Genomic DNA, 27,708 nt, shown 5'->3' on the forward strand with positions numbered 1-27,708 from the left:
TTAGGTCGCTTTTCGTTCATACTGAGGATCACATACAAGTCGCATATATTTGTTAATGTGAACGACCTCACAAAAAAATCGGATTTCACAAAAAAATTGGAATTGAGCATTAAGCCTTGCAGTGTGAACGTAGCGTAAGAAGACATCATGTCAGTGCCATTGCTGGGTGAGGAATGATCCACCAATCTAGTAACAAGTGGTACTATGGGGGTCCAGATAGGAAGACAGACAGACAGACAGACAGACTGTGCCAAGCAACATACGAGACAGTCATTAATTGTATACCGACACGCAAGAGCCAATAAATGTAGGTACCGGACAGGTGACTTTAATCAATGGACATGTCCATGTCTCCATGTCCATTCCCCAGGAGGCAGCACTACAAAAAGCACCGTTACAGAATGGCTCCAGTGGGTTTGGCCTGAGTGACAAATTACAGACCAACTACAGCAACCTGGTAAAACCGATTGACCAGGAGAGAATGAGAATACTCCTCTTCAGAAGAAACTGGCAGGTCTAGGTATAGTAAGCAAATCTGTTAAATCAGCCCAGGAAGGTATTTGCAGATTTCGCATATTTCACTGTTGCAGCTTAGTTTCTTTTTGAAGAGGATCAGGAAAGAGTAACTCAAAAATGCCAAACCATTTCTTTAATAAACAATTACCAAATTCATTACCACCCAGTACTGGACACTGGAAAAATGACTCGTTTATTAGGTCCAACTTATGCTACATGGCCACAAGGTATTCTAATTACTAATGCCATAGTACAGGGGTTCGCAACCTTTTCTGCTTCAAGGCCCACATTCATTCTTGCAACGAGTCGGGGCCCATTAAAAAAGATCCCCAATTATTTTGGCTCATGTATTCTATTAGAATCTAATAACCTATTGTAAAGTGTATTTATTTATGGGATGCAACATCACTGCCTGTTACAGATGGGAGCCCAGGAATTAAATAAATGCAATAGAAACAAACTGTTTTTAATTATAGGTATTGTATTTTTGCTTTTAAAAAATGGATGTGCCAGAAGCCAGGATAAAAACATGCATGCAGGGCATTCTCAGTCAAAAGGGATTAATGATCCAAAAGTGGAGTCTGGTCCATTAACACAAGAACTTATTGCCATGTTTGTGTACAGCAAACAAGCAAGTTACTAAAACCAAGAAGTTCACTCAAAAGCAGTGGATACAGAAACTAGGGCTGCACAATTAATCGAATTTAATCGAAAATCGCGATTTTGGCTGCCACGATTAAATTAAATGAAAATCGCGATTTATTTCCATTTAAAATGCGAGCTCTGCTGTATATCTGATCAAGCACTTTTTGACCAGTACTCCGCCAAACCATTAGGGGGCGAACCGACGCATGCAAGGTTTCATTACTCCGCCTAAATAAGCAAGCAAGCCAAGTGCAGTGTTGCCAGATTGGGTGGTTTTAAGTGCATTTTGGCGGGTTTTGAACATATTTTGGGTTGGAAAACGTCAGCAGCATCTGGCAACACTGGCCAAGTGTGCAGAGCTTCAGTGCAGCGGTATCTTCTTCAAGGGGTGATAGCGTGAGAGCAGAAAGAGTAGCGTGAGAGTAGCAGACTGAGATGAGAGAGAAAAGCTAACCATGGTCGGAACAACAGACTATTTAGCACTGGAGGCAATGTTGTGACCTGCCTTCGCTCATGTTTAAAGCCAGAGCATGTTGATAGGCTGGTCTTTCTAGCTAAAAACTTGTAGGCCTCAGTATAATGCTATGTAATTGTTGCAATTGAGTTTTCAGTTCCTTCATCCTTTGGTAATTTCTTGGATAAATTTCATTTATTTGTCATTTGGAAATCAGAATTTCTCTTTTAAATGTCATTCTGCACTGAAAGCTGTTCATATTGTTTGTTTGAATATAGTGAAATAAAATTTAAGTGATTTCCCTAACATCAAGAATAATCGTGATTAATAATCGCGATTACAATTTTGATCAAGATAATCGTGATTATCATTTTTTCCATAATCGTGCAGCCCTAACAGAAACCACTCAGTGGGATAGATCCATACTCATTAACAGAAGGATTTTTCCTATGAAAGGAAAATTTACAAGTTAAATTTGATATTAATAGAATAGATGTTGATCCTACTGTAGCCGGAATTAAATACAAAGACAATAGTTATGCATACTCTTAAGTTAATGTGAACATAAGAGATAATCAACATTATATCTGTACGGGTTGTTTTACAATCAGGGTACGCAAGCTAAAAATCACATTTAACACTTATTATCTTCAATATCAAAAGGCTTGACTAAATAAACTTGGTTGTTTATTGTAGCCCTGTGATAGCTCTATTTACCATGCAAAAAAAATTTGGTGATAACGTTATTTTTGATGAATGTATGGCAATATATGTCATATTTAGCAAAATTACTCGTGTCATTTAGAAAAAGTGCTTTTTTGACCACAGGTAGCTCCAAAAGGGATGCACTTAAATCATTCTTTATACCATAAAACAAATATTTGGTTCCATATCATTGGAAACATAGTTAAGTTTTAATGTTGAATGCCAGTAAGTTTTCAGACTATTTTGATCAAATTAGTATGTAATTGTGTCAAAACAATGTCCTCAAAATTAGACAGCTAATTTTTCAATATAAAATAACATATCTAAAATTATTATTTTCATCCTAAAATGTGGTCAAGATATTGGGACATAAATATTAGAGACAACTAAACACAAAGCTTACAGCCTTATATTTAAAGTGCTGATGACACGTTTGAGACATCTTTGGCGATGTTTTATAACATAAAAAGTAATTCCCGATGATCCATATATTAATTCACGAAGGCGCCTATTTTACAAGTTATGATAAAAAACGCGGCTATTTGGGCAAATTTGACGGGGCTGCAGCACCCAGGAGACGGAGGAGCTATATGACATCAGCAAAAGAACCTTCCTCCTAACTTACCAGTTTATTGTTGATGCGACAGGTGTTCAGTTTGTCATTATTAGTATTATTATTATACATTTTATTTATATATATATATATATATATATATATATATATATATATATATATATATATATATATATATATATATATAAAGTTATTATGCCTTCGCGTTGTGTTGCTGGCTTTTGCTCCAAAACCTACAAGGATGGGGTAAGTTTATTCAAGTTTCCCAGAGATCCCGAGCTGCATGCGAAGTGGGTGAAGCAAGTCAGGCGCACTCGTGACAAGTGGGAGCCCTCACCAACATCCATCCTGTGCTCTGAACACTTCGATTTGGATTGTTTTGACACCCTTCCCAGCTTAAAAGAATCTCTTGGGTGTTCAGTTCAGCACAAACATGTGTTACTACCATCAGCAGTGCCTACACAGTGTTGCCAGATTGGGATTTTTCCCGCCCAGTTGAGCGGTTTCAAGTGCATTTTGGTGGGTTTTGAACATATTTTGGGCTGGAAAACGTCAGCAGTATCGATACTGCTGACGTTTTCCAGCCCAAAATATGTTCAAAACCCACCAAAATGCACTTGAAACCGCTCAACTGGGTGGGAAAAATCCCAATCTGGCAACACTGCCAGTATTCCGGAGGGGGTCTACTAGTAGCTATGCCGGATCCAAAGACAGTCCTCCTGTCAGAACATGTGTTGTGAAACGACATAAGATAAAGGTACGTAGAGCTATAGATTCTACAAGATAATCATAAATGTAATCATAAAGTCGGCGTGATATCAGTCATGTACTTGCTTGTGAAAGCTTGCGGCTTTCATGTAACTGCCGCCTAGCAATGAGAGGCAAAGGGTAAAGAGGGTAGGCTATCATAGATTCTATTCGGAAGAGATCAACACAATTCTAGACTCCCAGAAGAGGAAGAGCTAGCACTAGAGAGTTCACCGGCATTTTCATGCGCCATTTCCATTGAGTAGAACCAGAGTAGAACCATAGGATGTCTATGAGTAGAACAGCCAGTGAACCGCAGCGTGTTCTCCCGCTGACGTCACAACATGGCCGCGAGCCACGGACCCAGTTTTCTTGCGCTGTGCAATTAAAAGTTGGATATTTGCGTAACAACAGCTTCTTTTCACATAATTATAACAGAAATCTAACATGTTTGCCATGTTGTATAGTTTATTTAAGAAATTGCATAGAGTCATGTTTGTGTCATCAGCCCTTTAAAAGCACTATGGAAGTAGTGGATTCTGAATTGTCAAAAAAAAAAAAAATGTCCTCTCCGAGAATCACTTAATTTGTTTCTCCCAGGCCTGCTTAAAGCCACACTTAATCTTGTTATAACACAAGCTATTACACATGCCTATGTTCATATGTGTATTAATTTCCAAAAGTGCAGATATGATAGTTTTTTTTTTTTTTTTTTTAATTTTGGACCCCTGTGACACAAACTTTGTACCCTGATTGTAAAACAACCCATACATATACAACCCCACCAGCTCTGCTGATCAACTTATCATGTTTAAATAAAGTTTTTCATTCTGAGCTGGAAAATTATCCATCTGTTGAGTTCCCCGACATCTCAAACTACCTGCTGCTGCAGACATAGCTCTACAAGGACAAACAGATGAAAACCTGGAAGAGCATGGAGGTGTCCAGCGGGTATCACAGATCCATATAAATTTACCCACAAACATTTATTTATTCTGTCCACTGCGTGTGCATGCGCGTTAAATGCAAAGGAGGAACATGATAATAATAAAAGACCTGTTCTTAATTTACCCGCAAATGTATTTATTCCACTTGAAAGGTGCTGGTCAAACCAGCTACCAGATTTGGGACACTACGACATCCTGAACTATTTAGTAGTTCGCTTCAAACTTGGGGGGAAAAAAATTCCATTGGTTGAGAAACACTGCCATAGTAGATACTTCCACTGCTTGCACAGGATATCTGTTGTAGATGCAAGCTCTCACGTCAGCACAATAAATGTTTGTCAGAACCTCCATGGCTTGACTTTCGATGGTAAAGCAGCTTCACATGAGCCTGAGCTCAGAAGCAACTTTGGAATGGTGTAAAGCATGACCACTGAATTCTGGAGCAGTGGAATTACATTCTTTAAAGTCATGGATGGCGCTTGTAGCGGTCAGTCCTTAGTTTGACGTTTACACAAACGGTGGTGGAATCATGATGGTCATTCCTCTTGCTAAGCTACAGGGTCAAGCAGAGATGCAGCAGCAGTTTCCACGCCTGAGCAGCCATTTTTATGGATCGGACTGCTCACTCTGAATGGGGAAGGGTCTAGAAAAGGAAGTGATGCAAGGAACGAGAGGCCCTCGTCCAAACATGGCAGATACAATCAATGATTTCCTGCCCAGACTATCCAAGGAAATTCCATTCCAAACTTGAAGCTGCCTCGAGCCCGACATGGAAGTCCCTGAAACAAACCCTTGCCCGCAAGGAAAGGCCAGTGATGACAACAATGGATGGCACTTGACCATCTGGCAGATTAATGGACGAATCAGAGTTTGGCAGAGATGCCCATGGCCAACTTTATTGTTTGGTACAGAATGAATAATGGTCAGGGACTGTTTTTCATAGTTTGCCCGTGGCCACTTGGTTCCACTGAAAAGAAATCTTAATGCTACAGACTACAAATGGCAATGCGGTTACCATAAAGAAGTGGTTTGCAAAGTTTGAGGTAAAGAATGTGCCCGAGAACCCTGACCTCAACCCAATCAAACATCTTCAGGAAGGATTGCTAACTGTGAGCCTGGCTTAATTACCCATCATCGGTACACAACACTTTTACGGCTAAATGACCGCGAATCTTTTCAGTCAAGTTCCAAAATATGACGCGGTACGCGGTGGTCCGGATCACCGTATTTTCCATACAAAACGAGGGCATTAATTAATTATTTTTCCTGGATTGTGGTCCGGTTCACCGTATGCTGTATTATATTACGATATAAATAAAAACTTACCAAAATCATACTGTGTTTGTCATTTAATACGAGTTTTTTTACAAAGTCGTACATCATTTGTTATTTTTTCTCAAACCGGAAGAGAAATGCATGCGTAAAACACACGCGCAATGAAAGATACCAGTTCTAATGCATGTAAAAAAGCGGGAGCTGCCACGAGGGAAGTGAAAAATAATTTTACCAACTTTCGTCATTATGTCTCAGGGTGGTTATGAACAGCTTCTAAGGAATAAGAAAAAATGTGCTAGAGACTACAAAGCAACAGAAGAAAGGGCAAAGGAAAGAATTTATTCTAAATTAGGGGAAGAAGTAGCTGAAAATTTAAAATTTATTTGTCTTCTGAACTTGGTGGTCCGGACCACACCTGAAAACGGCGTGGTCCAGACCACAACGGTAGTCCGGACCACCGCGTACCGCGTCATATGTTGAAAGAAGCACACAATGGTCAACAAGCACTTATAAATATGATGATCAGGTATCTACATATGTTTCACCTTGTATTGTAGTTTGGACACATTTTATTAGCTATACCTACCATATACTTGCACTTTGTAGATTATTCAACTATTGCAACATACGTACACGTGGAAAGGGACCATTCACTGATCAGATATACAGTGTCCTGCAAAAGTATTCATCCCCCTTCATGTTTGTTCCATTTTGTCACATTACAAACTGGAATTAAAATGGATTTTGGGGGGATTAGCACCATTTGATTTAAACAACATGCCACGGCTCGAAATTCACGGTGGTCCAGTTGCCTGAGGCAACTTAATTTGTCATTTGGCGGGTAATTCCTGTCACTAGCCAGCCCGGCTGGCTAGTTGAAAATAAAAAAATATATATATGAAGCGAAGATTCAGACACACCGTCAACTAAAGCCGCCACATATTAAGTGCGTGCCGTGTCTGTGTTCATCTATGTGTTTATCGGCAGGACGGAAAATATAGAAGAATTCCGAATCATATCGTGTACGAGTCAGGCAGTCGGTTTTTTCACTACTGCGCATGCATATAACCATGGGCGTAGTGGACGTGGGGGACATGTCCCCCGCACTTCCCGTATTTGTGCCCTCTGTCCCCCGCACTTTTTATAGCCATTACAACCACTCAATTCATTTTTAACATGTGGAAACGCGTTTTTCCGAGCCGCCTCTAAACGCATCATGAGCAGGTGGAGCTAAGGCGGCAAACAAACCCCGCTGTCGTGTGTGATCAGAGACGCTTTAGAAAATATTGTATGAGTATCTTTGGCGTGACTCAGATCTGGGCAGCGCTTCTGTATGTTCAGCAAACGAGCCAAGAGGCTAAAGACTTTAGACAGTTTTTTCCAAACAAACCGTGTAAGTTGAGTAATGCTGTTGAATGTAGATAATGTTTAGCTAAAAGATGACAAATAGATATCAATTTAGTTAGTTAAGCTAGCTAGCTAACTTAGAGGCGGTAGTAACTAGTTACATTTACTCCGTTATATTTACTTGAGTAACTTTTTGGATAAATTGTACTCTTAAGAGTTCTTTTGTTGCAAAATACATTTTACTTTTACTTGAGTAATATTATTCTAAAGTAACAATACTCTTACTTGAGTAATGTTACTATTTTGGCTACTCTAAGATTACTCATTTCTGGGTAGAAAATAAGAATATAAATGTATTTGTGTTCCTTTGACTGTTATTTTTGTAAAGATTTAATTTATTTTTGTGGTAGTTAAAGTTTAAATTACATTAATTTGCTGATTATTATTACTGTATTCCTAATTCTATTTCAAAATGTTACTTCCCACATATTTTTTAATCTTTATTGCCACAATAGAAAGAGCAGGGTGAGAGAGGAGACAGTGGACCAGAGGCCAACAGGGATGATTATGCAGGGTCACAGGTGAGAAGAGAATATAACTAGCTGTGTCACTATTACTATTATTAATTCTATTTATAAATTTTACTTTATAGAGTTATAGATTTTGAATTTAGATTTTGATAGTATATCATTTTAAAGAACTAAAGTCGGTTCCCTGGTGTTGTGCTGTTTGTGGTTATATGGTTCTTTAGCTGCTAAGGAGAGGTGCAATTGAATGCGAGAGGATGAAAAATCACTCAATAGACCTCTGAACAATTTGTCCCCCTCACTTCTAAAATGATGGCTACGCCCCTGCATATAACGCATCTCGTTGAATATCACGGTAATCACGTTATCAAATTCAATAGATGTGGCCACATTATCGCCCATTTAAACACGTGTTTTTGTTGTTGTTTACATCTACCAAAGCTACGTTGCGATGTGGAATTTTCTGAAAGGTGTACAGAAACCGCCAGAGACGGGGACAAAGCGACCTCGGTCTGAAGAGGAGAAAAAGGCCGCCGATAAAGCGTACAAGAAGGAGAAACGACAACGGACTTATAAGCAAACGTGGGAGCAGGGTAGGCCTTGGCTGCGATACGATTTTTATGGAATAATTAATTTTTTTCAAGTTGATTCCTAGTCAATATGAAGCGCCTAATGCTTTCTCTCTCATAAATGGTGAAATACAGAAAGCATGTTGGACATATTTTGGGTGCTATAGTCATGATAGTAAGTATATTTGTTTTCAATACTCATACACCAAGTTGCCAAGTTTTCCAATATATTATTTGTTGATATTATATTATGGTGCTCCGTGTTGTTCTCATTTATGTATTTAACAACAGTATCAAAATACTCGGGTCTTGAAATAAATGCACATTAGTCATGAACAATGGTAGCTACTCTCTTTTGCGTTATTTTTGACAGAAGTAAAATTCATACATGAACAAATTTTGACTAGTTGATTTTCTGTTTGGATAGTTACTTTGGAAGGTAACTAGTCCGGCTGGCTGGTGAAAAAAATATATGAATTTCTAGGCCTGCATGCCTACAACTTTAAAAGTGAAAACCGCTGTTTTATTGTGATGCAAACAATAATTAAGATGAAAAAACAGAAATTTGGAGTGTGCATATGTATTCACAAAGTCAATACTTTGTAGAGCCACCTTTTGCTGCAATTACAACAGCAAGTCTCTTGGGGTACGTCTCTATTAGCTTAGCACATACCTACTAGGATTTTTGCCCATTACTCAAGGCAAAACTGTTCAAACAGTTTTGGAAGGATTGCGTTGGTATACAGCAATCTTCAAGTTATGCCACAGATTCTCAATTGGATTGAGGGCTGGGCTTTAACCATCCCATGACATTTAAATGTTTCCCTTGTAGCCACTCCAGTATAACTGTAGCAGTATGTTTAGCGTCATTGTCCTGCTGGAACGTGAACCTTCGTCCCAGTCTCAAACCTCTGGCCGAGTCAAATAGGTTTTCCTCTAGAACTGCCCTGTATTTAGTGCCATCCAGCTTTCCTTCAGTCCTGACCAGTTTTCCTGTCCCTGCAGATGAAAAATATCCCCATAGCATGATGCTGCCATCACCATGCTTCAATGTAGGAATGGTGTTCTCAAGGTGTTGGGTTTGCACCGCACACGGCATTTCCCATGATGGCCAAAAAGATCAGTTTTAGTCTCATTTAACCAGAGAATCTTCTTCCATGTGTTTGGGGAGTATGCCACATGCTGTTGGGCAAACTCCAAATGTGTTTTCTTAAGCAATGTTTTTTTTTTTCTGGCCACTCTTCCATAAAGCCCCGCTCTATGGAGTGTATAGCTTAAAGTGGTCCTGTGGGCAGATACTCCCATCTCCGCTGTGGATCTTTGCAGCTCCTTCAGTGTTATCTTCGGTGTCTTTGTTGCATTTCTGATTAATGCCCTCCTTGCCTGGTCCGAGAGTTTTGGTGGGCGGGGCCTTCTCGTCAGGTTTGTAGTGGTGCCATATTCTTTCCATTTTGCTATAATGGATTTAATGGTGCTCCGTGGGATATTCAAAGTTTGGGATATTTTTTATAACCCAACCCTGATCTATACTTCTTCACAACTTTGTCTCTGACATGTTTGGAGGCTCCTTGGTTTTCATGTTGCTTGCTTAGTAGTGTTGCAGAGTCAGGGTCCTTCCAGAACAGGTTGATTTATACAGACATCCTGTGACAGATCATGTCAGGATTTCCTATACATAGACCATTGTGTGGCGCAGTGCCACACAATGGATTCCTATCCCCACACAAACAGACTCGCGATTTTGAAGAAAAAAAAAAAATTTTGTTGCGTATCGTTCCATTCATTCATAGTGCTCTTTATTCTTGTTCACGCGTGTGCGCACACACAGAGTGAGAGAGAGAGACGGAGAGGCGTGTACACAGGCCTGCCATTGCGCATATACCCGGACTGCAAGTAGGCCTGTTAGGCTAATTAAAAATAACGCAGCCTTCCCGATTCGCCTTCCGACCCCTTATTTTAAAAGGTAGCCTACGTCGTGCTTGTGATGAGCTTTATCATAGCCTTCTTGGCTTACATGAAACAGACATCCCTGAGTCAGGCTATAAACCAATTTTTATGCATACAGTAGCAGCTTGACACGAGGAACCGGCCTTATTGCATTATCCCGTTTATCCCGCTTCATGCAAGTTATTAATAATGGCTTGACATTCACAATAAATAAGGATTTCCCACTAGCCTAAATAAAATGTTATACTCGTGGGGATGCCTAGTTGATGCTATCTGAAGCATAAAATCTGAATATTTTAAGAAACATCTTTATTAGCTTTATTGGCGAAATAGATAAACCATCACTGCATCACTGATACGCGCACACTGGCAGCTGATTCGCCCACTCCTCCTCTCCACGCATACTGCTCGAGGGCTATCAAGAGGAAAACCCAATGCTGCGTGATATTTAGCACAGAGAAGACGGTCAACGATATGTGGAGTCTACCAAAGGTTAGTATGATGTACTGTGCTCAAACACACTTGCCCAGTATGTAACTCAGAAAAGGTAGCCTTATGTTAGCTTTATGAACTGCTAGCCTTATAACGTTATCAATATTGAACATTGGCTTTGCACCAATTAGGGTAATGCTTTTTCATTATTGTTAGTTGCCTTGGTGTTACCTTAAGTGGTTTCTTACATCTAATTATGATATTTTATTTTATTATTATTTTGCTGCTACATGATACTATTTATTTCATTTTAGTATTGGTTGAGGTAAGTGTTGAGTTCAATATTTAAAATAAAAACCTCCAGCTTGTTTTTTGCAATTTATTCCTTGAATGTCAACTAAAGAATGACTGAAAGATTGCCACCAAAAAGGCAAAAAACTAAGGTAAAAACTAAACTTGAACTTCAATTTTGGTGAGTAATTTTCATAAATTTAAAAAGACAGGTTTTCCACCAACATCAAGCCCAGCAAACTAATGGCCTGCCCTGTAATGTAAAGTTGGGTCGAGGAATGAAACCAGGCAGGGTTCTGGTAAAAATTGTTTTAGCTGTCTTCTCTTAAAGAACTTAAAAGAATTTAGATTGAACTGAATAATCTCAAATGCTTCTTGTAGCTTTAAAATAGTCCCAGCAGGTGACTCTGAAGAAAAACACTGTGTTTGAACACCGCCCGCTGTAAACACTTTGCATACACCCCAATGACCCGACTCCACCGCGCACGATTCCCTCATCGGCACAGTGGAGCACCACAAATTGCTACCTGGTCTGTGGGAAACACTGCATGTGACACTTTGATTGCACACAGGTGGATCTTAATCAACTAATTATGTGACTTATGAAGTGAATTGGTTGGAGCGGCTCTTATTTAGGGATTTCATATGAATGGGGGTGAATACCTATGCACACTCCAGATTTTTGCTTTTTTCATCTTAATTATTATTTGTCTCATAATAAAACAACAATTTGCACCTTTAAAGTGGTAGGCATGTTGTGTAAATCAAATGGTGCTAACCCTCCAAAAATCCATTTTAATTCCAGCTTGTACTGGTAATGTGACAAAACAGGACAAACACCAAGGGGGATGAACACTTTTGCAAGACACTGTAATTTGGGTGGTGACATGGCAGTATCAGGTGGAGCACTGTCGATGGGGTTTTAAAACACTGTTCATTTATTGTACTTTGTTAGGCTGATCAGTTAAAGGTGCCCTTCCACCAAAAACGTTTAATACTGGCTCTTTTTGAAATACCATAGTTCACTCCGAGTTGCATATGCATGCGCAAATGTAATTCTACTCCCATTCCCTGTATTAGCTTATGAAAGAAAATAGTCGGAAAAACGAGCGGATCTGAAAAAGCCATACGATCTTGCGTCACTTCGTAAATTAGTATTCATGGCCTCGCCCACCTTGGCTTACGACCGCCCACGGGAAGGAAGTTCGGATTTAAGCACGAGGAGAGATAGCAGAGCCAGTGTTGCCAGATTGGGCGGTTTAAAGTGCATTTTGGCGGATTTGAACATATTTTGGGCTGGAAAACGTCAGCAGTATCTGGCAATACTGAGCAGAGCCCATCTCGTCAGTAGCTAACGAAGAGGACCTAACAGCAAGTTGAAAACATGTCTGAACAAGTTCGTGCCTGTGTTATTTGTGGCAGTAAGACATCAATGTTGCATTTCTTGCCCAAGATAGAAGAGCTGAAGAAGAAATGGTTGGAATTTATCTCTGGAACACCACCAGCGAAGTATAATGCAGCGTTAGTACTGTGTTCTGATCATTTCAACCACAGTGACTTTTCAAACTTCGGTGCCTTCAGTAGTGGTTTTGCTTTGAGGTTGTTTTTAATCCCTGGATCTGTACCGTCAAGACGATCGACCACCAGCTCACAAGTTGTAAGTAAAACGAACTTTTTGTTCGAAGGTTTTTGTTACAAAATAGCATGTTCATATTCTCCACGTTAGCATGCATGCCATGGTCACAAGCTAGGCAGGGATGAGAGTTTTCCGCTTTTTCTGAGTAAAAAAACGACCTTTTTATATTATGCCAAATCCGTTGAGAAATTTTTTTTATTAATTTCGGGGGGTTGGGGTATGTTCCTTCATGCTGTTCAAAAACTTTATTAACTCCAACAATGTTTACACATTATTTGTAAGTCGCCATCTTTAGTCTCGTTTAAATCTCGTTGAATGTGATGTAAAATTCGTGTTATCTACATTGTTGTTGGTCAAAACATTGACGTCGAGAGCATAATAGCCAATCAAAACAGTTTTTACAAAAAGACACCCACATTCTTTTTTTTAAGTCACTTGTTCATTTTATTCGTTTGTTTGTTCAGTAAAAACCCAAACATTTGTTGAATTATTCTTATTTCCTCGCATTGCACCTCAATGACGTCAGCGCGCGGTATTTTTCCCTTCACGGTTTGTTCCTTCTCTCTCTCGCCGTAGTAAGACACCCACATCCGCTTGTTCTGACTCACTGGAGGTAGTGTCACAGTGCTGTTAGCCAATCAGAGGTAACACGTTTACATGTCATGAATATTAATGAGTAAGAGCTGAAATCCTGTCGTTCTCCCGCCACCCACTCCTCCACCAAACTAGAACAGCCTGAAACAGGAGAACCACAGCATTTTTTTTTTTTCACCAAAACCGGCTCACAGGGCATTCATTCATACTAGAGACCACCGCACAATTAATGAAAAAACGATGCAAGGAGACCTTTAAACAACTTGCAAGTTTAGATTTTATAAAATCTCATCTCATTATCTCTAGCCGCTTTATCCTGTTCTACAGGGTCGCAGGCAATCTGGAGCCCATGCCAGCTGACTACGGGCGAAAGGCGGGGTACACTCTGGACAAGTCGCCAGGTCATCACAGGGCTGACATATAGACAGACAACCATTCACACTCACATTCACACCTACGGTCAATTTAGAGTCACCGGTTAACCTAACCTGCATGTCTTTGGACTGTGGGGGAAACCGGAGCACCCGGAGGAAACCCACACGGACACGGGGAGAACATGCAAACTCCGCACAGAAAGGCCCTCGCCGGCCACGGGGCTCGAACCCGGACCTTCTTGCTGTGAGGCGACAGCGCTAACCACTACACCACCGTGCCGTCCCAGATTTTATAAAATGCTCGGTGATAATGGAATAATATTTCTCAGTCTGTGTATGTTGTGTTCTCAGATTGTCAGCAGTCCAAAGCCAAAGTGTACAAGATTCAAAATATCCCAAATCACCTCAGACATGAACATTAACATCTTCAATGAGAGAAGCTTGCAAAATCCCGTATAAAACACGAAATTAAAAAAAAAAAAAAAAAAAAAAACTTTCAGCTTTCTTTCATCCCTCCATCATGTTCAGTGTTTCCTTGTCAGGGGCATAGCTAGGGGGAGATCCTAGGGTGCCCCTGACCCCCTTTGGCAGACCATACATTATTTCAGTGGCCACATAAGAATATTAGAAAAGGGCCCACTGTAATTTTTCTAACATTTTTTTTAAAACTGGATTGTCACCTCAGCCTCATTAGGGTTCCTATAACCTTGTATGGACTTCTGTGGTTTGGGCGTGAAAACCCAGTTTGTCAGAGTGTGTGCGGGAGAGGCGGATGTAAGTGCAGATATGTTAAATAATACGCAGTGCGAAATGAGCATAAAGTGCGTGAAACGCACACAACAGGCAAAACAGTCCAAAACAGCAGGCAAAGTCGTAATCGAGGAAACAGGCAGGAGGGTCAATCGAGGCGTGGACAGAATATCAGAGGCAAAACTATACAAGATCAAGGGACGAGAAACAGGAGTTGAAAAACCAGGCAGCCAACAAGAACACAGACAGGAAACAAGGCTCAGCAAGGCACACTAGACGCGGTGTAATACTTCACATCGTCCTTGCATGGGCGCAGTCCTTAAATAGCCCAAACATAGTTCAAGAGACAAATACAGGTGTTCTCTGTTAACGAGCGTGCCAGAGCTCGTTAGGCGCGCGCGTAGTCCGAGGCGTGCCTTCAGGTGCACGAGCCAAGGTGCACAGGACTGACACAGTTCTGCGCAAGCGCAACACGATCGCACTAGAAAGCATGGTCAAGCTGCCAGTGTAGCTGCAGTCTTTTTAGTTGCAAATTATGAGTATTTCCTCGTGTTAATAATTCGCCATGTCAAATACAAAACAAGCGAAACTTTCCTTCTTCTTTCGACATGAAAAGAGGTAAGCAATTTATAATGTACTTTTTTTCATCAAAATTGCATTTTGTGGCTTCGAAGCTAAGTTTTAGTGCCGCTTCTAGAACACAACATCAAGAAAACGTGGAAGAAACAACAATAATGGAAGAGCCGGTTTCTAAGCTACCCAAAACTAGCAATGGTAATTCTTTTTGTTACATAATGTACTCAGGTTGCCAGTCAGTGTGTGACCCCCCCCTTGAAAAATCCTAGTTACACCCCTGCTTGTAATAAAGTATTCAGTCATTGTACAAGTTGCTCACAGTGCACTGCTCACCTGTCCCCAGCAGGAGGCGGCGTGTAGCGGTGTCCATCCATCTGCGTCTGTCTCATCTACACAAGCTCTGCGCTCCAGCAGCATCTCTCCAACCGACAAGTAGCCATTAGCTGCCGCTACATGCAGCTACACACACACACACACTTTTTACATGTGCATCATATCTCTACTATCTGTTTGTCTCTCTCTCTCAGCATGTCTGTCTCTTACCAGAGTGGCTCCCTGTTGGTCCTTGGCGTTCAGATTGTCTCCTCGGTCTATCAGTGCCTGGACGTCAGTCAGCATGACTCTCTCCTTGGCAGCACGACACTCATCTATCTGCTCCTGAGTGATGCCTGCGTGTGTGCAGAAACCGTTTAAACGCATGCCAATCAAGCTGGAACCTGTCTGTCCATCAAAACATGGAACAGTTGACTGACCAATGAGATGGTCAGTAAGATTCTGAGAACTACAGCCAGAAAAGTGTACAATACACATTGTACAGTCTCTGGGTGGAGCATCTGAGGCGCACACTGCAAGCAGCAGGACAAGGCAAACAGAAGTCTTTATTTTTGAGAAGATTTTTTTTTTTTAATTAAAAAGGCATTTTTACAGCGATAATCGATATGACGTGTCGTTGAGAAAGAAACTCACCCCGTTCAGCCATCACTACCTCGATGAGCTCAAGTGTGGCTTCATCCTCACACAGGTCATACGGCATGTTCCCGTCTGCATTTACTGCCAGCAGATCTGCTCCACTACAGAGACACACACACAATTACTTCAAAACATGTGATACTCCAGCTGTTACAGTGGTTTCTCCAACTTGTTAGCGTTTATACACAGTGGCCTCTATGATTATTGGCACACCTTGTACAAAAAAAAAAAAAGAAAAAAAAAATTCCACCTTTTGATGAAGTCTCTTCATCTCGCACTGAAAAAATGAGAAACATCATAATGGAAATGATCGTGAACACAATGTACCTGAAGCATGTTTCCCATTTAAATTGTAAATGTTTGAGTTGATTGGAGTGTGTAGGACCTTTCAAGCTGTAATCCATGACTTCCTGATTAACTGGGGAACAAATACGAGGGGACACAGAGGTCAAATTCCCTTAGTCATCCATCAGCATGGGAAAGATAAGAGAACACACAAACCAAAGGAAAAAAAAAAAAGTGTGTTGACCTTCATAACTCAGGGAATGGTTATGAAGAAGGGGAAAAAATCATCTGAAAATGTCCATTTCTACTATTAGAGCAATAATAAAAATGTGGACACCAACTGGAACTGTTACAAACTTGCCTGGAAGAGAACCCAAGTTTACCCTCCTCCTCACATACAGTAAGGGAGGCAAAAAAAAAAAAAAAGGATCACTGTTGGTGAATTACAAGAAAAAGTAACATCTTGGGGTTTCCAAGTCTCCAAAACCACCATCAGACTCCACATCCATGACAACAGATTATTTGGAAGGTTCTGGGGGGGGAAAGAAGCCTTTTCTGTCAGTTAACCACCAACGTGAGCACCTGAAGTTTGTGAAATGCTACTACAACTTTGACTGGAACCGTGTTCTCTGGTCTGATGGAACAAAAATGTAGCTTTTTGGCAATAAACACTCAAGGTGGATTTGGGGTAAAAAGAAGGTCGGCTATAATGAAAAGAACCCGATCCCAACTGGTGGAAGTTCTGTGATGTTTTGGGGCTGTTTTTCCTCCAAAGGGCCTGGAAACCTTGTTAGGGTACATGGCATCATGGACTTCATGAAATACCAGGACATTTTAAATCAGAATCTGGCTGCCTCTGCCAGGAAACTAAAACTGGGTCGTCATTGGATCTTCCACCAGGACAATGATCTGAAGCATGTGTCCAAATCAACACTAAAATGGTTCGCTGAGCACAGAATCAAGCTTCTGCCACGGCCATCTCAGTCCCCTGACCTGAACCCCAGTGAAAACCTGTGGGCTGAGCTGAAGAGGAGAGAGCACAACGGTCTCAGACACCCAGCTCTACATCTCCAACCTTCTAAAATGTTATAGGAGAGACTCAGTGCTGTTTTACTGACAAAGGGGGTGTACAAAGTATTAAGTGCAGGGGTGCCAATAATAGTGTCACGTGTTTTTGTTGAAAATAATTATTTCTTGATGAGGGATCTGTTTTTCCTCTGAATAAGTTTATTTCAATTAAAGGTTTAATTTTTCTCTTCCCCCCCAGTGTGAGATGAAGCGACTTCACCAAAAGGTGGATTTTTTTTCTAAGCCTTTTTTACTAATCTTTACATGAGGGGCCAATAATTCTGGAGGGCACTGTATATTTGGGACAGACACTACACTCACGCCTGGACGAGGATCTGGACAAGGCCGGTGTGTCCACAGGTGGCAGCAGCATGTAGCGGGGTCCAGAGTTCACTGTCACACGCGTTCACATTCGCACCGGACTCCAGCAGACAGCGCACCACATCCACAAAGTCATCAATGCAGCACTGGGCACACACACACAGAGAGAGAGAGAGAGAGAAAATGAAGACAGAGAAACGAAACACAGCTGCTTAAACATGCCTTCATTATCAAACACTAACCCACTGTTAATAACTGACACACATGCTGTGTCCGGGTATTCTACAATCATTAGGCGAAATCATTTGCACACACTGTACAGCCTTATGGGACTTCACCAACCCTCTGAACGGGACTTAATCATCTGAAAGACTGTAGTGAATAATAAAAGCTTTATTTTAAGAACCGAGCAAGAACGTACAGTTCCTGGAGAAGTTCCTGGTTTGTGGTTGGTTTCTACCACACGGTGGGAAACATGCCCATTAATTAAAAGGTGCCCTTCCACCAAAAACGTTTAATACTGGCTCTTTTTGAAATACCATAGTTCACTTCGAGTTGCATATGCATGCTGCATGTGAAAATGTAATTCTACTCCCATTCCCTGCATTAACTTATGAAAGAAAATAGTCGGAAAAACGAGCGGAGCTGAAAAAGCCATACGATCTTCTGGCCTCACCGACCTTGGCTTGCGACCGCTCACGGGAAGAAAGTTCGGATTTAAGTGCGAGGAGAGATAGCAGAGCCAGTGTTGCCAGATTGGGCTTTAAGTGCATTTTGGCGGATTTGAACATATTTTGGGCTGGAAAACGTCAGCAGTATCTGGCAACACTGAGCAGAGCCCATCTTGTCAGTAGCTAACGAAGAGGACCTAACAGCAAGTTGAAAACATGTCTGAACAAGTTCGTGCCTGTGTTATTTGTCGCAGTAACACATCAACGTTGCATGTTTGGGGAGGCTGGGACCTCCCCTGCGCGAGTTACGAGCGTTCAAAGTCAGGCTGGAGTCGCCGACAGAAACGAAACCTAAGCAGAGCGCCGCGGCTCGCCTCGGGGTGAATTACGTCCCGAGGTGCGGGGCTAGCCTGCCCTGGCAGTGCTGGTTCGTTGGGGAGAGGGCAGAGGTCGCTGGCTGCCAAGTTTGGGGAGGCTGGGACCTCCCCTGCCCGAGTTACGAGCGTCCAAAGTCGGGCTGGAGCCACCGACAGAAACGAAACCTAAGCGGAGCAACGTTGCATTTCTTGCCCAAGATAGAAGAGCTGAAGAAGAAATGGTTGGAATTTATCTTTGGAACACCACCAGCGAAGTACAATGCAGCGTTAGTACTGTGTTCTGATCATTTCAACCACAGTGACTTTTCAAACTTTGGTGCCTTCAGTAGTGGTTTTGCTTCAAGGTTGTTTTTAAATACTTGGATCTGTACCGTCAAGACGATCGACCACCAGCTCACAAGCTGTAAGTAAAACATGAACTTTTTGTTCGAAGGTTTTTGTTACAAAATAGCATGTTCATATTCTCCACGTTAGCATGCATGACATGGTCACAAGCTAGGCAGAGATGAGAGTTTTCTGCTTTTCGGCGGATTTCCGCTTTTTCGGAGTAAAAAAACGACCTTTTTGTATTATGCCAAATCCGTTGAGAATTTTTTTTTTTATTAATTAATTTCGGGGGGTTGGGGTATGTTCCTTCATGCTGTTCAAACTTTATTAACTCCAACAATGTTTACACATTATTTGTAAGTCGCCATCTTTAGTCTCGTTTAAATCTCGTTGAATGTGATGTAAAATTCGTGTTATCTACATCGTTATTGGTCAAAACGTTGATGTCGAGACCATAATAGCCAATCAAAACAGTTTTTACAAAGACACCCACATCCGCTTGTTCTGACTCAATGGAGGTAGCGTCACAGTGCTGTTAGCCAATCAGAGGTAACATGTTTACATGTCATGAATATTAATGAGCAAGAGCTGAAATCCTGTCGTTCTCCCGCCACCCACTCCTCCACCAAACTAGAACAGCCTGAAACAGGAGAACCACAGCATTTTTTTTCACCAAAGCCGGCTCACAGGGCATTCATTCATACTAGAGACCACTGCACAATTAATGAAAAAACGATGCAATGAGACCTTTAACATTTCATTTAAATTACCCAAAAGCAGCGTTGGAAAATTCTGCAAAGCTTGCATTTTACCAAATCAGTACTCAAGAGCCACCCCAGTAAGCTCCTGGTCTGCAGAAATGTACAGACTCTGACGCATGAAGCACAGAGCTTTCTCGAACTACTAGTCCTAGCTCTTGAAAGTGCAGTGAAGCTTCCAGAGTTTCCAGAAAGGTTCCTGTGATGGAAACAGGCCTAAAGACACAACAATGTATGGGCATGTGTACGTGCGCGCACATACCTGGTGTAAGGCTGTGAGTCCATCTTCATTAAACAGGTCTGGGCTAACGCCACTCTTCAGCAGCTCCCTCACTGCAACACACACACCATTTTTATCCCACTGTTTGGTTTTACTCTCCATCTACCCAGATTTTATTTCCATTCCCTCCATTTTTGGTGATTTATTTGTCCAGCTGCTGAACACTCAGGAGTCAAAATTAGCAGTTATGAGCACTGCGTTTATCACTCACACTCCGGAATGCTAAAGTAGGCATGTCGTTCTCTAAACAAGCCCAGCATGTATAAGTCAAGCTAATTTAGCGCATTATAATTTATGGATTTACCTTCGGCAAGGTCGTTCCTAGCGGCGGCCTCCAGCAGCGTGATGTTGCTGGGGAACCTCACCTTCTTTCCACCGTTTTTCTTGCCCTTCTTCTCAGCATCACTCTTTCTCTGTGCAACACTGTTCTTCCCCATGCGTGCGTTCTCCTTCTCCATTTGCGCCCAGCCCTTGAGCTGTTGCACCCGTCTCTTCTGTGCATGCTTCAGTCGATCTGTCGTGGAGAGGCGGCTCACACTAGTCATCTCGGCCAGCAGCTCGCCGTGCTCCGCCATTTCCGGCGACAAAAACGAGGCTCGGGTTTGGTTTAGGCTCGTTTCCTGATTATGACTTTTCTGAAATAGTTAATCATCCCTTGCATTGCCTTTTTTTTTTTAATGCAAGTCGTGTTGATTGTCCAGGCCTGAAGTTGGTGCAACTTCTTGTTCCAGTACAGCTTTTTATTTCCTGATTGTAGAGATGTTTCTGAAAGCTTCAGACCTTCTCCTCACTTCCACCACAGCTCTAGTTTCAGCTTAAGGATAGTGCTTGTCCATTTCTGAACCAACGATATTTACCTCAAAAGGAAACAAAAACGTCACGAGATGAATATTCCACAAGTGTGCAATGAGAAACCAAAAGATGAAATTCTTTGACAGGAAACGAAAAACAAAATGAAATGAACTAAGCTAGGTCTTGGAGTTTGAAAGCAAAAAAAAGTACACAACGTTCCAGATTCCAAAAAAGCTGAACCAAAACCCTGAAACGATGGAGGAAATGTCTTGAAGTAGGGAACCAACATGGAGAAAGTTCCTGATTGTCAAGTTCCATCAAGTCAAGCTTCTTTTGAAATAGTTTTGGATTAAATCCAGGGTGCCAACACTTTAATCTGAGTGCAGACTGTCAAAGGAAATTAAAATACAAAAAAAAAATAAATAAATGTTACAAGAAGTTGTGCCTGTGGGTGAAAACTAAATGTTTGATGAGGCATGAAGTCCACCATGTAGGGTGTATTAGGTCATTCCCCATGTAGTGAGCGTTTCTACACCAACCTAAACTGCTTCAGACGACTCCACGATTGGTTTTAGTTTTCCTGATTGTGCAGACATCTCAAATCACAAACATACATTCTTTAATTTAGCTTCTTTTCTTTTTTGGCGATTTAGGACAAGGCCTCCAAGTCACCAAGTTCAAGCTGAAATGAATCAAACCACCATGAAGCGAAGGAGAGAAACGTGCTGATGAATGGAACCCTGATGTTTATCAAAATGGTCTTCAGCCTCATCAGCTCCTGTTCCGCTTCAAAAGAAGAAGAAAAATAAATCTTGAGGTACAGAAGTGGTGAAGATCTGACCTTCTACATCTTGTACAAATCCCGTTTTTGCTCCTTTGCCTTTATTTTCTTGGTTTAACAGCGAGAACAGTCCAAGTACAGCAGGACAGACACAAGATTTCCCACAAAAATGAAAAGTAAGAAAGGATGGAAGCAGTGAAAGTCATCGTCTGGTCGTGCTCCTGGTCTTCCTCATCAGTTTGTTGGATTTGTGCCAGCGACCGAGCTCAAATGAACGACGTTAACAGCGTGGTTAATGCCAAGGTTTGTAACATTAGACCCTATTTTTGGAATGAATCGGAGCAGATTCACGGCTGATTCAAAACCAGTAGCGAGGAGCACTGCTGATCAGCCATTTTTCCTGCATCAGAACAAAAATCACTTCTAAATGAAAGCCAAGTAGAGAACGAGACCCGGATTCTCACAGCAGGTCTCCATTCCTCATCAACTGCTCAGGACTTGGATCCAAAACTACAGCCCAGTGAATCTCGTTTAAATTCCAGCGAGCGAGTGTGAAAATGAAGCACAGCCATCATGAGGAGTCAATTTTGGATTTGGGACACAACTGAACCTGAGACAGAGAAAAAAAAAAAAAAAAGGTAGAAATATAAACATAAATAAGGACGTGGTGCCATGCTGTTTTATTTATCATGATAAAGTGAAGTCACTGTCACCACCCTGTAGCACGCCCCCAAGTGTTTTATTGCTCTTGTACCACAGCAATAACAAGTAGGCTGTAAGGCCATTATTAAAAAAGGTTCTGTTTCCGGTCCACCGGCTGGGTGAGTGCCGTTTGTGCGGTTGAAATTTTTTTTTTTAACGCCGGTTTTTCGACATTTTTTTCGGGTTCGTAAATCTAAAATCGAACTTGACATTTCCGCATTCCCAGGGCTTTCCACTAAGGCTCATACTAGCCAGCCATGACAAATAAGTAGCCAGCCGGGGGGAGTAAACACAAAATAAACTCCTGTGCATGCAGTTCCCAGGATTAAATGTATTTTCCACAGACCATTTTTTCATTCACTTTACTCAAATACAAAGTAAAATGGCAGTAAATCTTTCTTTTCTTGCGTATTGCATCATGAGGCGTTCCTGGCTTGTAAATCTCTTATTTTCAGTGCATGACACATTCACGCAACTGAGCATGCTATGAATTAACAACGACAACGGTCTGCAGTGGGGCTACACAATTACACACTCAGCGAACATTTCTCCATTCGTGTATGAAAATACACTCCAACCACTCAGTTTGGTTTCATTTACAACCAACGGTGTCTTTTGATGCCAGCACGTAACTGAACGAGAGAAGACTGGTTTCCCGGAGACAAAATAAGCGTCATCTCTGCTTCTGTTCCCTCCGATGTCGCCTCCGACACACTACTGCCTCCGCCGACTGCGCGCGCACTCTGAACTGAATCAGCTCTGTGCATGCGCCGTGCGGCACAAAAAAATGGCAGCCACCATGAAGGAAGGAGATCCGGAGTTTTCAAACATTTGCTCAAGTGTGAAATCGCAAAATGGTATTCTAGCGAACAACAAAATAGTAAAGATTCAGAAAAACAAATCATTCAGTGATCATTTTAATAGTGTAATTTCATCCGAACTAGGCCTAACGGTCGATTTAGAACTACAAAAAGTCCGTGTATCGGACATTAAGTACCTTTGTAAAAGTTTTGCAAATGTTGCAGTCAGTATTTAAAATGCTAACTTAAAGTTTTTGTACAAGTTTCAGTTGATTAAACTGTCATTTTATTAAATGTGTCTGCTTTTGTAATAAAAAAGTACTGAAAGAAAAAGCAAACACAGCATTACGATTTCTTATCCATCCATATAAAAAAAAAAAAAAAAATCCCTCCCTCCCGACTGAAAATTTTTTTGCTCACCCGGTGGACAGGAAACGGATTTTTTTTTAAGGATGGCCTAATGGAGAACTGAAACCTGGTCAAATGAATAAATATCAGTCAGGACAAAAATGTTTTTGGGAATTAAAGCTTGGTGATATAATGACGCTGTGAGGCACTTTTTACAGGAATGCAACAGCACCAGATTCACATATACATAAATCATGTGTGACATTCTCAAATCTAATCTAATCTGTAGCACAGTCCTCGTCTACTTTACAGTAAACGACTCCTGTTTGCAGATCTGCATACATTATTGATAAACGTCAGTGAAGCGGTAAACACACAGGAGTGAGGGTCAGGAAAGAAAAGAGAGAAAAGCAACTTTATGTAAAACCATTGCAGCTCCAAAGGTTAGCTTCATCCTCACTGAATTAAGAGGAAGTGCCTTCAGGCCTGTCATTATTCATCATTATTACATACAGTCCAATAATACAAGTCTAAATTAACCTGTGTCAGCTACGTACACTCACCAGAAACATCGACAAGCTCTATTACTTCCTTTTAAACTTTATTTTTCTTCTTTGATGTCTCTGGACAGGTTTAACTAAAGGTCATAGCCAATGGAACAGGAGAACACAACCATGCTTATAGGATTTTCTTCTAATTGCAGGTAGGAATTAAAGATGTGAACGCGGAACTGAAGAAACAAAATTCACAGGACAGAGCCTGTGAATGAAGGAAAAAATTTTTATATAGATATACAGTAAAGACAAGATGGACGCCCGTTGACGGAGCAAAGCCATGGGTGCAAATACTTTTAATCAGAGTGCAGATTGCATCATTGGGTGCTATGCGAGCGTCAAACAGCATTTTAATAGGAGTGTTGTGCCTGTTGTCTTAAGCGGACTTGTTCACAATTACATTAGATAAGCAATATGATGATCTACCCTAATGCCTCGGTCACAACCGGCCGTACGTGCTCCTACGGCCGGTCTACGTGCAAAAAACGCAAGAAACACACGGAGGGCGCGCGTGTGATGTGCTGATTTTTGAGCCGTAGACTGGCCGCAGACCGCCCGCAGAGGTTCTTTGTCATGTCAAACAAACTCTACGGGCGCGTACGTTTTTTTTCAGGTTGCAAGACAAACTTACGGCCAACGTGCGTCTTTCTTCATGAACAAAAAAACCGCAGTGATTTGGGAAACGCCAAAAATTGCACGGCCAAAAAATCGTATGTCCGGTTGTGACCTAGGCTTAAGTAGTGAGCACATGTACTGAACAGACGGCTATTCAGGACAAGGTTTAACATCCAGATGGAGGGTTTGGGTTTTTTTTTTTTTTTTTTTAAACATTGATGATAGCTATGAAATCAAGCTGAATATCAGTGATTATAAAATGTGATTAAATGAATGAACATGAAATGTTAAATAATGTGCAAAAATTTGATCACCATTGTTTTGACCAATCAGCAGGCTACAATCTTTCAAATTCCACCCACATAAAACAAATGTATCCTAAAAATACACCGTTTAGATTTACTGAGTCTACCTAAAAATACGGCTTACCTTGACACTCATACTTACAACTCACACACATATGGTACTGAATATAACCAAATCATCAAGCCACACCCAAGGCGTGTACACACACACACACACACACACACACACACACACACACACAGATTTATATTTGGGAAAGTGTTTAATAAAAACAGCATGTAATAAAAGCCACAAAGCAATTTAAAATGTTAGCGTTAAATGTCACTAGTGTAATAATTATGTTTATATTGTGTTAATGAGGTTAATAAGAGCACTGGAAACATGAAAGCTGCGTGCGTGCGTGCGTAAGAGAAATAAAATAAATGTTTAGAGATGACACACCTTCCATCCCGTCAGCTTATTCACACAGTGGACCTTTTCACAACAAGGTCACACCCAAACACATTCTTCAGTGAGCAGTAGCTTAAAAAAATAAAAAATATCTACACACACGATGCAGAATCACAGAACAGCTCAACGGCTTATGAAATGTTACATTTCTCGGGTGATCCGAGGACGTTCGTGAATATTTAAATAAGCATTTGAGAGATTTTATCCGATCAGAATCAGAATTACTTTATTAATCCCCGGAGGGAAATTCAAATTTGCTACCAAGCTCCTGAATCAGAGAAGTAGTAAACATGTCTAAAAATAGAAAAGATAAAATGACCTGAAAAAAAGAATAAAATAAAAGTTCAATAACTTAAGTAAAAGCAAAATGAAGTGATTTTATATACAAATGATTCCTATATACATATATTGCACCCGAGTTAAGGATACAGTATACATGGTAAGACAGTGTACCACAGTTATACAGTGGCATTGTACAGCTTGACTGCAACAGGTAGGAATGATTTCCTGTGTCTCTCAGTTGTGCAGCGTGGAAGAATCAGCCATTTACTGAACGCGCTCCTTGAACAAAATGTCATTGTCCTTACACAGCTATAATTATTTAATAAGACATAGCAAATCTAATCTAACCAGATACAGCGATATTGCGACACACACTGCTTTACTGGAACCTTCGCTCACGTTCTGGTGACCTTGAACGGTTTGGTTATTTGCATGAATTACTTGGCTGTGTCCCAAAAAATGTCTGACGAAGTGGAAATTACTAGCAGTCGTCATCTTTATCATAAGTCATAGTTTCTAGAAATCCCTCCACAAATCCGTCTGCTTGCTGAAATCCAACCCCAGTGAAGAGACGGCAGGAAGCCAGAGTGTAAACAATGAGCACGTGCTTGTGACCAATGAAAATTGACTACACAGAATGACCAAATGAGCGGCAAGCTTTTGACCAATCATGATGCATCTCAAATCGGCCTGGTGCGGTGGCGTAATTATCTCTCCGTGACCCAAACAATGGCACAGTTGAAGCTGATCAAGATTTTGGACAAGCTTCTTGAAGCACTGAAGATGATCAAAGGGCCAAAACAGCCATGGGGGAGACTGTTTCGGACCCCCGCCGCCAAAGTGAAAATGTTGTCAGCCTGCAAGCAACTGAAGGGCTCCATGTTTTGGGTTGTGTGGCGTGTTGAATCCCCGTGGCTAACGCAGTGGTGTTGTTAGGCCCCATCACTCGGGCTATAGGCCCCAGGTATTTTCACCCTCAAAAAAAGTCAGAGATTAATAGAAAACAACTGACTTGGAGGTCATCTGGGATTTTGAACGCTGTAATATGTAGCTTAGAATTGGTGCAACAGACACATTAGTCAGTTTCCTGAGACATTATGGTTCATGATTTAAAAAAAAAAAAAAAGGAGACAGACAGAAACGGAAATGAACTACATATGTTTAAAAACAGCAGTGCAAATATATATATATATATATTTTTTTTTAAAGATGTCGTAACCTTTGAATATGTGTGGGTGAAACCTCCCCAACCTTATCTGTACCAATCTCCTTTATAAAGTACAAGCTCCAGGAAAACCTGACTTTGCCCTGGTCTTTTCAGTACCTAGAATAGAAACACCCGTGGGGTAACGAACATATGATGTAAAACATGGTGTCATTCTGTGTACGGTTCGTAAACTGATAGGAAATTCGGATTCCTTCACAGTTGGTTGTTCCAAGATTCTTCTCAACCCTGTTCAATTGTAAATGAAGTTTTGTGTTGAAGTAAAGGCTAAAGGGAGTCCTCATACCTCTTTTGAAGGATTCCATGCTAAAATAACCTTAAGTAAGCTCAAACTAAAGAGGTTTATTTTAGCTTGATGGTGCACAGGGTGCCCAAAATCAAGTCCATCTTATTAGAGACTGGAGCCCAAATTGTATATGTAATGAAGAGGCCTAGCTGTATCTGTACAAATATTTGAATTGTACCAGTTTAATTGGTATTAACCTGTATTATTTTTTTCGCGGTCCGGTTTCCATCAAATCGTGCGCTCTGATTGGCTCACGAGTGGTCTGGAATCCTACGATACGGACCCTGGTTATGGACCTTTGGCAACTCCCTTGTTCACAACAACAACAAACATAGCAGCAATTTTTTTGTTGCATTTCTCAGTATAATAGCATTAATTTTACAGCATGGATAGTGATAACGACAGTGTTCACAGCGAAAGCGAGTTTTACTACCCTGAAGATGACGAAATAAAAGAAAAAACATTTCAGGAGAAAGCCGAAAACCTGTAACTGTTTCTGATGCTGAGCAAAAACATGGCTGATTCCTGAATGACTCAATTTTGTATAAATAGAGGATTACATAGGCAGCAAAATGTAGTTTTTTCCTGCCATGGAAGTGCACCAG

At 41.0% G+C, this 27,708-nt stretch overlaps 1 protein-coding gene across 1 annotated transcript in view; it reads right to left on the reverse strand.

Annotated features, from left to right (window-relative positions):
• ppp1r16a (protein phosphatase 1, regulatory subunit 16A) overlaps window positions 1-27,708 on the reverse strand; it is an 88,176-nt gene that overhangs the window by 32,766 nt on the left and 27,702 nt on the right. Inside the window, exons 2-7 of the mRNA XM_060939310.1 lie at window positions 20,267-22,145; window positions 19,945-20,015; window positions 17,550-17,695; window positions 15,873-15,976; window positions 15,450-15,574; window positions 15,240-15,365 (exon numbers count right to left, since the gene is read on the reverse strand). Of these exons, the coding sequence (XP_060795293.1) occupies window positions 15,240-15,365; window positions 15,450-15,574; window positions 15,873-15,976; window positions 17,550-17,695; window positions 19,945-20,015; window positions 20,267-20,537 (843 nt within the window). The 5' untranslated portion in view covers window positions 20,538-22,145. The remainder of the gene's footprint in view (window positions 1-15,239; window positions 15,366-15,449; window positions 15,575-15,872; window positions 15,977-17,549; window positions 17,696-19,944; window positions 20,016-20,266; window positions 22,146-27,708) is intronic.

Source organism: Neoarius graeffei, chromosome 14, assembly GCF_027579695.1.
Source record: "Neoarius graeffei isolate fNeoGra1 chromosome 14, fNeoGra1.pri, whole genome shotgun sequence".
Lineage (NCBI taxonomy): Eukaryota > Metazoa > Chordata > Actinopteri > Siluriformes > Ariidae > Neoarius > Neoarius graeffei.